Genomic DNA, 15,570 nt, shown 5'->3' with positions numbered 1-15,570 from the left:
ACGGTAGTCTAAACGGTAGTCTAAACTAACGGTAGTTACTCTGTTAGTATAGAGAAACATTCAGCTTATACACACACAGAGATCACACTAACGTGATGCATCAAATGAACACAAATCGTAGCTCAGTCGATTAAGGCAATGTCTGGGATGCTCCCAGACGCAGGTTCGAATCCTCGTCACGGCCCTTGTGGAATTGTTCATTCAGCTCATAAACTGAACCGTGACATGTATTGGGAAAACATAATGTAGTTTACTATTAGGGCTTAAGACAGATATTGGCACATAGGTCTCAAAGTTAGCATGATAAGAGGACAGTTTCTATAACTTCATATTATGATGTTACAGAAAATTGTGCACACCTCAGCATTGTACCTCAACAGTTTCTGGGGTCATTAAACATCACAATCTCTCCATAAATACAGCTCATGCAAGTTGACCAGACCACACACTAGAAGGTGAAGGGACGACGACGTTTCGGTCCGTCCTGGACCGTTCTCAAGTCGGTTTGGTCAACATGAGGACAGGTAGGAAACTGCAACGCGTGCCAGGACGATGGCCACCCAAGGTACATCTTGGGTGGCCATCAAGATGACCAAATTCACTTACAATGACATTTGTCCTGACTCTCTGGTCACTAATAAAATAACAATATTAACAAATGGTCCCCTTTGAGGATACAATATGACTCGGATATTTTTATGAATACTTTACAGGAACGAAGTGAGGGAGGAGGGGTGAGAGAGGGAAGGAAAGGGATGAGGGGTGAGAGAGGGAAGGAAAGGGATGAGGGGTGAGAGAGGGAAGGAAAGAGGTGAGGGAGATAGGGAGGGGAAGGTGGTGTTAAGGACGGTGTGATAGGTCTGGGATGAACCGATTATAAAAGCCGTCTTTGTGAAAAGCAACAACAACAACAACTCCAGGGGTCGCGTATGTAACAAGATACACAACACCATCACAACTCTCACTAAATCCACAAGCAATACAGTACGGGCCGAGGTGCCGACTATTCAACACAGCCCCAACTGTGGAAAACTGCGCACAATGACGCCAATTTCGATTTGATTTCGAACCTGCAGATTCCCAGTTTGCGCGAGTCCTTCTGCTGTCATTTATTCTCTCTCTATTTCCCCTCTTCCATCCTCCCTCCCCTTGTGTGTTTACCTTCCCTCCCTCTCTACCTTCCCTCCCTCCCTCTCTACCTTCCCTCCCTCTCTACCTTCCCTCCCTCTCTACCTTCCCTCCCTCCCTCTCTACCTCTCTCCCTCAATCTCTTTCTCTTCAGGACCAAAACAGGTGCGAGGAGTTTTAAAATAAATATAAACTAGAAACGAATACAAATAAAATATTTAGTATATATATATATTTTCAGCGAGAAGTTAACGGAATAAAGAAAATAAATCTAAAGAAAACAACTGGAAGAAACAACTGATCTGAAGAAAACAACTGCATCAAGAACACAATAATAACAATACAAAATATGGTAGAATAGAAAACCAAAAAGACAATACAAATAATGAGAAAATACCGATGACGGGGAAGAGGAGTGACTGGATGCTCTAACTGTCTAGGGAAGAGGAGTGACTGGATGCTTTAACTGTCTAGGGAAGAGGAGTGACTGCATGCTCTAACTGTCTAGGGAAGAGGAGTGACTGGATGCTCTAACTGTCTAGGGAAGAGGAGTGACTGGATGCTTTAACTGTCTAGGGAAGAGGAGTGACTGGATGCTCTAACTGTCTAGGGAAGAGGAGTGACTGGATGCTCTAACTGTCTAGGGAAGAGGAGTGACTGCATGCTCTAACTGTCTAGGGAAGAGGAGTGACTGGATGCTCTAACTGTCTAGGGAAGAGGAGTGACTGGATGCTCTAACTGTCTAGGGAAGAGGAGTGACTGGATGCTCTAACTGTCTAGGGAAGAGGAGTGACTGCATGCTCTTAACTGTCTAGGGAAGAGGAGTGACTGGATGCTCTAACTGTCTAGGGAAGAGGAGTGACTGCATGCTCTAACTGTCTAGGGAAGAGGAGTGACTGGATGCTCTAACTGTCTAGGGAAGAGGAGTGACTGGATGCTCTAACTGTCTAGGGAAGAGGAGTGACTGGATGCTCTAACTGTCTAGGGAAGAGGAGTGACTGCATGCTCTTAACTGTCTAGGGAAGAGGAGTGACTGCATGCTTTAACTGTCTAGGGAAGAGGAGTGACTGCATGCTCTAACTGTCTAGGGAAGAGGAGTGACTGCATGCTCTAACTGTCTAGGGAAGAGGAGTGACTGCATGCTCTAACTGTCTAGGGAAGAGGAGTGACTGCATGCTCTAACTGTCTAGGGAAGAGGAGTGACTGCATGCTCTAACTGTCTAGGAAAGAGGAGTGACTGCATGCTCTAACTGTCTAGGGAAGAGGAGTGACTGCATGCTCTAACTGTCTGGGGGAAAAAGGATTTATATGCTATAAAAAATGGTAGTTATCAAGTAAATTAAAAATGTAAACTGCAAAATGGCCAGCAAATTCAGGCAATAAATGTTGAATTGACGCTGCAATGCTTTTTCTCTCTCTCTCTCCATGTTTAATGGTCAGTTCTTATTTGAGCCTGTCCCGAACGTAACTTCCTGGAACTCGAATTGCCTGGAACACGAGCTTATAATGGAACACGAGCTTATAATGGAACACGAGCTTATAATGGAACATGAGCTTATAATGGAACACGAGCTTATAATGGAACACGAGCTTATAATGGAACACGAGGCTATAATGGAACACGAGCTTATAATGGAACACGAGGCTATAATGGAACACGAGCTTATAATGGAACACGAGGCTATAATGGAACACGAGCTTATAATGGAACACGAGGCTATAATGGAACACGAGCTTATAATGGAACACGAGCTTATAATGGAACACGAGCTTATAATGGAACATGAGCTTATAATGGAACACGAGGCTATAATGGAACACGAGCTTATAATGGAACATGAGCTTATAATGGAACACGAGGCTATAATGGAACACGAGCTTATAATGGAACACGAGCTTATAATGGAACACGAGGCTATAATGGAACACGAGCTTATAATGGAACACGAGCTTATAATGGAACACGAGCTTATAATGGAACACGAGGCTATAATGGAACACGAGCTTATAATGGAACACGAGCTTATAATGGAACACGAGCTTATAATGGAACACGAGCTTATAATGGAACACGAGGCTATAATGGAACACGAGGCTATAATGGAACACGAGGCTATAATGGAACACGAGCTTTTAATGGAACACGAGCTTATAATGGAACACGAGCTTATAATGGAACACGAGCTTATAATGGAACATGAGCTTATAATGGAACACGAGGCTATAATGGAACACGAGGCTATAATGGAACACGAGCTTATAATGGAACACGAGCTTATAATGGAACACGAGCTTATAATGGAACACGAGGCTATAATGGAACACGAGCTTATAATGGAACACGAGGCTATAATGGAACACGAGGCTATAATGGAACACAAGCTTATAATGGAACACGAGCTTATAATGGAACACGAGCTTATAATGGAACACGAGCTTATAATGGAACACGAGCTTATAATGGAACACGAGCTTATAATGGAACATGAGCTTATAATGGAACATGAGCTTATAATGGAACACGAGGCTATAATGGAACACGAGCTTATAATGGAACACGAGGCTATAATGGAACACGAGCTTATAATGGAACACGAGCTTATAATGGAACACGAGCTTATAATGGAACATGAGCTTATAATGGAACATGAGCTTATAATGGAACACGAGGCTATAATGGAACACGAGCTTATAATGGAACACGAGCTTATAATGGAACACGAGCTTATAATGGAACATGAGCTTATAATGGAACATGAGCTTATAATGGAACACGAGGCTATAATGGAACACGAGCCTATAATGGAACACGAGCCTATAATGGAACACGAGCCTATAATGGAACACAAAAGCCTCCATGGAACACGAGCCTATAACGGAACACGAGCCTATAATGGAACACAAAAGCCTCCATGGAACACAAAAGCCTCCATGGAACACAAAAGCCTCCATGGAACGTGAGCTTCTAGGGCGCCAAACAGCTGGGTGGACAGCGCTTCGGATTCGTAGTCCTGTGGTTCCGGGTTCGATCCCCGGTGGAGGCGAAAACATATGGGCAAAATGTTTCTTTCACCCTGATGTCCATGTTACCTAGCAGTAAATAGGTACCTGGGAGTTAGACAGCTGCTACGAGCTGCTTCCTGTGTGGGGGAGGGGGGGGGGTGTCATGCCTACATCCACACTCAACCCTGATTCCGCTGATTCTCAGAATCGTGTACTGGTAACGTTTAGTGAGGGACTTCAGAGAGGGACTTCACAGAGGGACTTCCGAGAGAGGGACTTCGCAGAGGGACTTCCGAGAGAGGGACTTCGCAGAGGGACTTCCGAGAGAGGGACTTCGGAGAGCCAACTCTCTCGTTTATGTACGAACGTGTTATTGTAAACATCATCACACACACGCGTGTCTAGTCATCATCTCATTATACAAACACAACACAAAATTGGTGGTACAATTGTTCACCTTGTGGGCTTATCTGGGCGCTGAATTAACGAGCCCCATTCATCCTCCAGGTGGCCTCTACCACACACACACACACACACACACACACACACACACACACACACACACACACACACACACACAGTAATCTGGTCTTCTTTTACAAGCTAATTTACCCATTGAAAGAAGCCGACCAGAGGCTGCGTTACATGGGAGAGTGATGTGTGTGTGTGTGTGTGTGTGTGTGTGTGTGTGTGTGTGTGTGTGTGTGTGTGTGTGTGTGTGTGTGTGTGTGTGTGTGTGTGTCTTGGGGGTGACACCTTATGTGCTATACTGCCTCTCATGCTGTGGCTGGGGTGCCAGGCCGGTGCCTCATATTTGTTGTGTCTTGATTTACAAGCGCGAATGTTGGTCTGAACACACCTAGTTATACTCACCTAGAAAGGCTGAGCACCGCGGGTGATGGCTGGCGGACATTAACGGGGACAAACAGAGCACTTGGCACCACGGTAAATGGTGCAGTATTTCCCGAAGGCTCTTATGAATGGTCAGGTGGGGTTGTGGTGACCCTTGTACGACCTTGGTCATGACCGGGGGGAGGAGAAGGGAGGACTGGGTAGGAAAGGTGCGGGACCCTCCCCCCCCCCCCACCCCTCAAACCCCTCCCCCCATGCAACAGTCACTCTGGCTTAGCAGTTTGTCCTGATAATTCCCCTTACCTATTAGGGGAGCCTATTAATTAGGGGAGCCGGTCGGCCGAGCGGACAGCACGCGGCACTTGTGATCCTGTGGTCCTGGGTTCGATCCCAGGCGCCGGCGAGAAACAATGGGCAGAGTTTCTTTCACCCTATGCCCCTGTTACCTAGCAGTAAAATAGGTACCTGGGTGTTAGTCAGCTGCTTCCTGGGGGTGGAGGCCTGGTCGAGGACCGGGCCGCGGGGACACTAAAGCCCCGAAATCAAGATAACCTCAAGATATACCTTTCCAAGCACCAGATGTACGAATGTTACCAAAAATATCATTATAAAACCTTCTATAACACTAAACACAAGAACGCCTAACACACTATTAATGTGGGAAGGTAAAGACTTGGAAGATCTATATATGATTCAACTCAAAAAGGCCCCATTAAGAAGACTTAAGAGAGTCAGTGCCAGATTATCTATAATTTTGCTATTAATTACAGCAAGTGAATGCCTGAAACGCCATGTGTATTAGTGGCTTTATATATTGTATGTACTAACTCTATCTATATATCCAACATTATGTTTGTAACTCATCTTCTATGTATGCACTGTTCCCTGAATTAAAACAAAATTAAATTTGAATTTGAATTTGAATTTGAAATTTGAATAGTTAACCCCTAACGTGTGAATCTTACCGTTTATACTGACCAACGGCCTCCCTCCACCACCCTCCATCTTGTTTTTTGTTCTGCCTCTCATGCATATTGTAACGTGCTTCCGAAGATGTGTTAAAATATACACCAGGCGCTTAAGCAATCACTTTTTTTTTTATAATTCCTCCGATGGAGCCGGTCGGCCGAGCGGACAGCACGCTGGACTTGTGATCCTGTGGTCCCGGGTTCGATCCCAGGCGCCGGGGAGAAACAATGGGCAGAGTTTCTTTCACCCAATGCCCCTGTTACCTAGCAGTAAAATAGGTACCTGGGAGTTAGTCAGTTGTCACGGGCTGCTTCCTGGGGGTGGAGGCCTGGTCGAGGACCGGGCCGCGGGGACGCTAAAAAGCCCCGAAATCATCTCAAGATAACCTCAAGATGGTATGTAAGTGTGGGGGGAGGGAAGCCTAAAGTTTCAGTTGGATAGCAGTTGGGTGTGTCTGTGGGGAAACTGAGAATATTCCGGAGAATCAGCCCGGATATACAGCTACACTTGTATAGGGCTGTATAGTCCTTCCGCATCTCCAATATCCTCCAGTACCACTATGAACCTTAAAGACGACTTACATGCAAAAAAAGCTATCAGCAGTACAAAATAAGGCGCTCAGAAGAGCAGCAAAACACCGTCCACCATATGACCAGACAATCCAGGAGCTCCAGGAACTCCTGAACACACAACCACTAAACATCAGACCACAGCACCAAGCCTCGATGAAAAGCAAGCCCCACAATACATAATTTTTAGCTGAAATACTGATTACAACCCCCCCCCCCTTAACGTAAATAACAAAAAGTAATAGATAAATAATAATAACAAAATAAAGAACCCTAAGAATTATTCATATCACACACACACACACACACACACACACACACACAACACACACACACACACACACACACACACACACACACACACACACACACACACACATATACACACACACACACACACACACACACATACACACACACACACACACACACACACACACACACACACACACACACACACACACACACATACACACACACACACACATACACACACACAACATACACACACACACACACACACACACACACACACACACACACACACACACACACACACACACACACACACACACACACACACACAACACACACATACACACACACACAACATACACAACCCTGTATGCCACAACATTCACGCAATACACCATCCTAACTCTCGGGGTAATGGCGCTTGCATTCATTTTCCTTTCCAGTGAGAGCGTGTATGACATACAGGATAAGCTTTACGACGCGTGTGTGTGTGTGTATATATCCCATACACGCATAATTCCTCAGTGTATGATAGCCTACATGTCTGCCCGGCTCAGCCTCCCTCAGGGCGCGGAGATGAAACCACTCACCTCTATTTTATTTGATGAAAAGTTTAAGTATGGGACCGAGGTTGTATAGCATGAGTGGCGTTATTTGGTGCGTTGGTTCGTGCGTTGGCTGGTGCGTTGCCGTGGGGGTTTTATTGAACAGTAAAGGAAAACCAATTGAAGTTAGGTTGGGGAAAATAAAAATTCCGCAAAATTTTCCATCTTTTCGCATGATGGAAAACGAAATTAGCTTTCATGTTGTTTTAATGAGGTGGATTATCACGGCCTTGTGTCTAATGTGGTCCACTTTGACCTCTACTCACGTTTTTCTTATGATGTTCAATAGATTTTTGAGCAAAAATCAACTTTTAGCGTCAAATATAGCATGTCTGTCATTCCCGTGGAAGTCGCGTGGTGACCGTTATATGTATGCAGGTCTATCTATCTATCAGTGTCGCACACGCAAGCAAGCACGCAAGCACACACACACGCACACACACACGCGCACACACACACACACACACACACACACACACACACACACACACACACACACACACACACACACACACACACACACACAAAGGAGAGGTTATGCCACAAATCACTTAGCATCTAGTGCACCGTCACCACACACACGCGCGTGCACCATCAAAGAGACAACGCAGCACACGCACATATACCAGCCCAAGAACACCCCCACACAGCCGGCCAAGCTCCCCACCTTCATGAAACATGCAATGAAAATCCTGCCGAACACCGCACGCAAAAAACACAAAAGGCAAAACAGAATAAAAAAGAAGCAATATGGAAAAACGTGGACCAAAAAAAAAAAACGACGGAAAGGTGGAAGTGACATAGACGAGGATAGCGGAAGAAAGATCTAGATACCATCCGTAAACCGGAGCCGGTCGGCCGAGCGGACAGCACGCTGGATTTGTGATCCTGTGGTCCTGGGTTCGATCCCAGGCACCGGCGAGAAACAATGGGCAGAGTTTCTTTCACCCTATGCCCCTGTTACCTAGCAGTAAAATAGGTACCTGGGTGTTAGTCAGCTGTCACGGGCTGCTTCCTGGGGGTGGAGGCCTGGTCGAGGACCGGGCCGCGGGGACACTAAAGCCCCGAAATCATCTCAAGATAATCTCAAGATAATCTCAAGATAAACCACATGAAAACAAAAAAATCTAAATAGTTAAAAAAAACAGTTTAAACTTCTAAATATTCAAATCACGCGATCCCCCTTCTTCCAGATATGAATATTAAAATATGCCACACTTCGCGTCGACGGATTTGGCAAACAAAAGCTTGCGTTTTATTCTCGTGCGACAATATATTTAGGGAAGGGCAAGCCGGCCCTGGGGTGTAGGAGCCTGCTGGCTGGCTCCCCTGGGGTGTAGAGCCTGCTGGCTGGCTCTCCTGGGGTGCAGAGCCTGCTGGCTGGCTCTCCTGGGGTGTAGAGCCTGCTGGCTGGCTCCCCTGGGGTCCAGAGCCTGCTGGCTGGCTCCCCTGGAGTGTAGAGCCTGCTGGCTGGCTCTCCTGGAGTGTAGAGCCTGCTGGCTGGCTCCCCTGGGGTCCAGAGCCTGCTGGCTGGCTCCCCTGGGGTGTTGAGCCTGCTGGCTGGCTCCCCTGGAGTGTAGAGCCTGCTGGCTGGCTCTCCTGGAGTGTAGAGCCTGCTGGCTGGCTCTCCAAGGGCGCAGTGCTCTATATACCGGTCGACTCGTCAACTTTAAAAGTGGAGGGAACAGTGTGATGGTGAGGGGGAGGGAAGGAGTGGCGGGGAAAATGGTAAGGGATGATAGGAATAATGGCCAATGACAGCGAGGAGGAGGAAGGAAGGAGAGAGAGAGAGCCAGAGAGAGGGAGAGAGAGAGAGAGAGAGAGAGAGAGAGAGAGAGAGAGAGAGAGAGAGAGAGAGAGAGAGAGAGAGAGAGAGAGAGAGAGAGAGAGAGAGAGAGAGAGAGAGAGCCAGCGAGAGAGAAAGAGCCAGCGAGAGAGAAAGAGAGAGAGAGAGAGAGAGAGAGAGAGCCAGCGAGAGAGAAAGAGAGAGAGAGAGAGAGCCAGCGAGAGAGAAAGAGCCAGCGAGAGAGAAAGAGAGAGATAGATCCAGCGAGAAAGCAAGAGATAGTTGGCAAGTTAATGATTGATTAACCTCGGGCCAGTGGGGTTAACTTCAGACTTACTAAAATGGAGAGTGGGTGGAGCCCAAAGTCCAGGACAAGTGGATTTTAAAAGACGAGAAGAAAGGAGATTGTAGCAGCACCACAAGCACCCACACCATCGCTCCAGCATCGTCACCCTTGAAAAACAGAGGTGCAGCAGGTACGGTGAGAGAGAACTCTAGCAACATCAGAGGCCCAAGACCTTCCAACCTTCTTCCTCTACACATAAGAGGCACAACTGGCCGACCCCTCACAGTGTTCAAAAGAGGACTTGATAAACTAACTAACTCACTCTCTCACTCTCTCACTCACTCACTCACTCACTCACTCACTCTCACTCTCTCTCACTCTCTCTCACTCTCTCACTCTCTCTCTAAAAATAAAATACAATACAAAAATCAACGAGGCACCATCTTCTAAGAGAATGTAATGGAGACATTAAAAATCCAAAATTCTCAAGCGAATGTAACTCCCAATTACTATACAATTCTGACATTTTAAAAGCTCTGTTCCATTAGCAGAATTATTTAAATTATCCGGTTGTAGCGCGGCGCAGGCGCACTGCGTCAGTTTATTAAGCCTATTTGGCAGGGGGACGAGGCTATTGGTGGATAAAACAGTGCCGGACTACTGATCTTGGCTCCTGGACCACACTGGACCACACTGGTCCACCACACTGGACCACCACACTGGACCACCACACTGGTCCACACTGGTCCCACTAGTGAGGCCGACACAAGATTACAGTTACTGTGTCATGAGCAACACTTGTGGGAAAGTTATCTCTAAACTTTAGGTTTCCTTGAGAGAGAGAGAGAGAGAGAGAGAGAGAGAGAGAGAGAGAGAGAGAGAGAGAGAGAGAGAGAGAGAGAGAGAGAGAGAGAGAGAGAGAGAGAGAGAGAGAGAGCGAGCGAGCGAGAGAGAGCGAGCGAGCGAGAGAGAGCGAGCGAGCGAGAGAGAGCGAGAGCGAGAACGAGCGAGCGAGAGAGAGAGAGAGAGAGAGAGAGAGAGAGAGAGAGAGAGAGAGAGAGAGAGAGAGAGAGAGAGAGAGAGAGAGAGAGAGAGAGAGAGAGAGAGAGAGAGAGAGCGAGAGAGAGAGACTGAAAATAAAAGAGGATGAAGAGATATGAAATAGAAGTGGGAGAGGAGGGGTTGAGAAAAGGGTGCGAAGAGAAGGGGAGATGGAATGGGAAAGATACTGGAGTGGAAGAGGAAGAATGCGAGAAAGAAGAGTGAAGAAGAAGAAGAAGGAAGCGAAGGAGGCTTGAGAAATGAGAGTAATAATACCAGGAGAGAACCATCCTTCGAGCTAAATGAACACAAGACAATTGGAAAGGTAGGATGAGAAGACATCCTTTGGTGCATCTCCTTATCTTCAGAGATGCACCGGCTTCAGCATCCCTCCCCCCCCTCCCCCCTGGACCTGCTTGATGGGGGGGGGGGGTTCTGGGTCTTCTCCTCCTCCTCCTACTCCTCAAGCGCGGTCCGAGACCAGGCTTGACTTGTGAGAGCTTGGTCCAACAGGCTGTTGCTTGGGGCGGCCCGCAGGCCCACATACACACCCTCTTGGATGCCTCAAGTTTACATTAAAATACTTGGTACATCCACTTATATTTGAGGCTTCCTGACACTATAGGAATAGTTAGACTATATCTAGAGTTGTTCTATGATTCTTCTCGCTTATTTCCATCTCTGTTTTCCTTCCTTCATTCAGCTTTCTCTCTCTTCCTTCATTTCTCTCTCTCTCCCTTTTCTTTCTTCACATCCTCTCTGTTCCCCCTCTTCCCCTTAAGCAGCCTCCGTCACCTCTGAACTTCAGGTTTCTCTCCCTGAGTTGTGTGACACGGTAATGCCCCGAGACTACCGCCAGGAGGGGCCCCTCACCCTCCAAAGCCCGTACTCACATACAATACTGAACCAATCTCGCCCTTAGTGGTAACAATTCTGGCAGAGGCACCAAGTTCCCTCCCTCGTAACACAACGGTGGAGAGAGACAACGTATGTGACCTGGGTTTTTTGTAGAGTTATTGGTGGCTTGTTCGGATACCACAAGACAATATCCAAGTGTAGACATGGGCTCTAATATGGGTCCCTCGGGTGTTGTATATTCTCTTCTCCAAGGCGAAGTGGTAAGTGGTGTCACTAGTTTTTGACACCACAGTGTCACTGGGGTAAGTGCCACTAGTTTTTGAAGGATCTGGGTTCTGAGTTAATCGAAACAAGAGGCCACAGAGCCGCCAGCTGCCTTTACCAGCGCCTCAACTTGGCAACAGAACAAACGCACACAGCAGTCAAATGCTGTGGCAACCCTATCAATAAACGACAAAATTTTATCTGAATGCTCTTTTATTTCCTCCTCCCAAGCTGTGGCTCCCACAGTTGCACTAGAGATGGAACCCTCAAGTACTTTTTTGAGAGGTAGAGATGAGTGCTTGTTGAAGGTGGACTTATTTTGCAGTATTGCAGGGAAGGGCAGCGAGTGACAAGTTAAGGTCGGCCGCTGAAGCAAAGACTAACTTGAGACTAACTTGAGACAGTTGTATGATGACTTAGGAAAGAAATCTCCTACAGCTCAACCAATCTTTCATTCTCAAGCAAAATACACAACCTTTTCCCCCGTCACAGAGTGACTTTACACAACGTGTGCACAAGGCACTTCTCACGGATCACATTTTTGCAGAATTAAACACCTCTGACCTTTCCCTGTTGTACTGGAGCACCTCACAATACTCACCCCTCACTCAAGCTCCTCCTCACCATTGCTGCTACCTCCAACCTCTCTATTATCATCATACTCATCATCATCACCATCAAAACACAGAACAACCACGTGCTTTTATCAATCACAAGTTTTGAGAAAAATCTCTGCAGTTTCTTAAAGTATTTGACAATGTGATTAACCATTCTCTTGATTCAATTATTACTTCCGTCGATGAATAGTAAAGTAAATATTCACACATTACTTAATAAAGTGCAGTATCATAACTTGATTATCACTAGTTTCTTGCAAGTACTTAAATGCTAGCGTGTGGGGGGGGGGGGGGGGGAGGGGGAGGTAAGTAACTATCAGGAGAAAGTGGTGAGGTATTATTCGCTCTATAGGCCTATCAGGGAAGTGTGATCAGGAACATGAGAATATGGTCAGGGAACGGTGCTCAACCACCTGGACCGTTGGGGATCGAACTACGAACCTACGACAAGCAAGGCCGTCGCTGTACCGTCTAGTTTCAAGGGAATGAATCCAAATTGGGTAGATATTAGCATAACTCATCAGCTTTGTTGTGAATTACACATTCGAAAATGGGTCTATTCGTGAATAGACCATAACTTGTAACATATGTGAGCGTAGCCCATATGTGGCCATAGCCCATATGTGGTCATAGCCCATATGTGGGCATAGTCCATATGTGGCCATAATCCATATGTGGGCATGGCCCATTAAAATAATAGTGAGAGCGTGTGGCACCCTTTAGTTAGTGGTGATATTAAGGATAAGGATCATGATCCAATCACATGAAGTAAGCCCGTCGCCTCTCAGACACCGCAGGTGCAGCTCTACTGGCCACACGTTTGCAGTAGTAATACAATTTCCTGGATATACAGGGAACGAGCGCGGCCGGTCGTGCCTCAAGGCAACTAGCATCATCGTGGTAAAGAGGAACCCTTGTGTTTCAGGACCAGAAGTGTGCCGGGATTTTGTAGGGAGGACGGGGGCTCACTTTTCTCAAAATGAGACTGTCCCTCCCTCATAAATCGAGAAGAAACAGACAGGAACATCTTATCCCGTTCTCTTTCAATACGCTAACCACTAGTGGGTTGGACATGTATATGAGTGGAATTGGGTGGTTATAGATAGGAGCTGCCTCGTATGGGCCAACAGGCCTTCTTGAGGTTATAGGTTATCTTGAGATGATTTCGGGGCTTTAGTGTCCCCGCGGCCCGGTCCTCGACCAGGCCTCCACCCCCAGGAAGCAGCCCGTGACAGCTGACTAACACCCAGATACCTATTTTACTGCTAGGTAACAGGGGCATAGGGTGAAAAAACTCTGCCCATTGTTTCTCGCCGGCGCCTGGGATCAAACCCAGGATCACAAGTCCAGCTGTCCGCTCGGCCGACCGGCTTCTGCAGTTACCTTTATTCTTATGTTATAAACGACAGTTGGATAGTCACACGCACATACGTACCAACAGACTAACTGCTTATCGCGCTAAACCACTAAAAGTTCCGGGGCATAAAATCAATTGAGACTCTTGAGCGACACTTCCTAATGCCAGCCACCAATCACCAGACCAGTTAAGACCAGTCGCGGTACCACCATCACCACCTTTACCTCCAGGGACGGTCTCCCTCCCACCTCTCCTTCCCACAGCCCAGGTCTGGAAGAAGCACCCGTCGCATCACTTTTCCGGAACCATCGGCGTTATCGGAAAAGAAATGAAAGGTTGTGGGGGCTTCCTCCGGAGGCAGGTCCCGGCGTGGCGGGGCCGGGGGTGGCAGCAGGGATGTCTACAAGCATTACGCCTCTGATGGATTATCGATGGGAGGGAAGTTAGTGTTCCATCCCCCCTCCCACATGACGCTTTGTCAGGCCTCCTCCTCCTCCCTGCTTGATGGGGTTCTGGGAGTTGTTCTACTCCCCAAGCCCGGCCCGAGGCCAGGCTCGACTTGTGAGAGTTTGGTCCACCAGGCAGTTGCTTGGAGCGGCCCACCACAGCCTAGGCTGATCCGGAACTTCTCTTAGAAAACAGTCCAGTTTTCTCTTGAAGATGTCCACGGTTGTTCCGGCAATATTTCTTATAGTCGCTGGGGCTCCCGGGGCTCTTTTGAATAGTGTGGAGTGAAATGACTGCGTGAGAGCTATGTGAACTGGGTGTAGGTAGCATATTTACGCATATATGCTGGCTATTTAACCTGTCCTCTAGAATAATGATATAGGTTTGACGTTAAAATCCGCAATACACAACTTTATGATGAACTATAAATCACAGCCGCTCGAAAACAATGACTGTTCTATGCGTCAGGTTAGGTTCGGGCGATTTAATACATCATTTTCCGTGTGTTGTGACAACTCTGGTGCAGGGAGCGTATGATGTAACAAGAATTAGAGCCAGAAACTTGACACTTAACTATGTTTTAAGCAATAATTTTCTTTTCAGACCAAATCATTCACGTTTTTAAACTTTCAGAGAAATACAGAAGTAAAATATTTGGGTTTTCCGGCTTGAAGTTAAGAAACAAAGCCGATGAACTCATTTTCAGATTTACATTTACGTCAACTGTAATTTTATCGTACAGTAATATCTAGATGTAAAAGTCCCGTATAATTATGAATAAAAACTAATCGCTCAACAATTCTGGATGACTGGTGTCTGGCCGAACATTCCAAAAACCCGCCAAGCAAGCGGGGTTGCAAGCGTTTGGCGGGAATGGGTTTGGCGGGAATTTGCTTGCCAGAAACCTCCCTCCCTCAAAAGTCTCTCTCTCTCTCTCTCTCTCTCTCTCTCTCTCACGTGCAAGTAGAGAGGTTCCTCTCTCACCTCACTACTTCTACTACTCAGTCGAAGTACTCTATACCCCTCAGCCAAAATATGACCCAACTCAATACTCACGAAGAAAATGAAGTTGAAGAAGCACAAGAGATACTTGGCGAAGGCGGTGCCGCAGTCCAGCGCCATCTCGCTGCAAAGGGAGAACACTGTCAAAATTATTATGTCCGAGCTGATTGCGCGGCTGCAGTAATCTCTGCAACAGCTGGTTACACCGCAACAGCACACGTCATTAGAGTAAGTGATTATAAACTGGCAGAGGCCATTATCAAATTGAAGAAATTTAATTGTATTACACCTGCAGAGGGTTCTAGATTTTCTTTTTTAACACACACACACACACACACACACAACACGTGCAGTATATATACTGATCTATCTATACAATACATGCTCGGGGACGGAGGCCAGACGCTCGGGGCTAGCCTCACCAACTTTTCACAGTGACTGCTGAGGGGTACGTGCCGGTACACACCTCTTAACCGACGAAAAAAAATACTTCTGAACTCTATACACACAGTCCAAGCAAGGTTGGGCCGA

The 15,570-nt window shown here is 46.8% G+C and overlaps 1 protein-coding gene across 1 annotated transcript in view; it reads right to left on the bottom strand.

The window, feature by feature from the left end:
• LOC138349488 (tetraspanin-1-like) overlaps window positions 1-15,169 on the bottom strand; it is a 42,990-nt gene extending 27,821 nt beyond the window's left edge. Inside the window, exon 1 of the mRNA XM_069332873.1 lies at window positions 15,094-15,169. Within this exon, the coding sequence (XP_069188974.1) occupies window positions 15,094-15,159 (66 nt within the window). The 5' untranslated portion in view covers window positions 15,160-15,169. The remainder of the gene's footprint in view (window positions 1-15,093) is intronic.
• Window positions 15,170-15,570: the final 401 nt, after the last annotated feature.

The sequence above is a fragment of the Procambarus clarkii genome, chromosome 28, assembly GCF_040958095.1.
Source record: "Procambarus clarkii isolate CNS0578487 chromosome 28, FALCON_Pclarkii_2.0, whole genome shotgun sequence".
Taxonomy (NCBI): Eukaryota; Metazoa; Arthropoda; class Malacostraca; order Decapoda; family Cambaridae; genus Procambarus; species Procambarus clarkii.
Note: the sequence above shows the minus strand (reverse complement) of the source record. Positions and strands in the feature narration are given on the sequence as shown.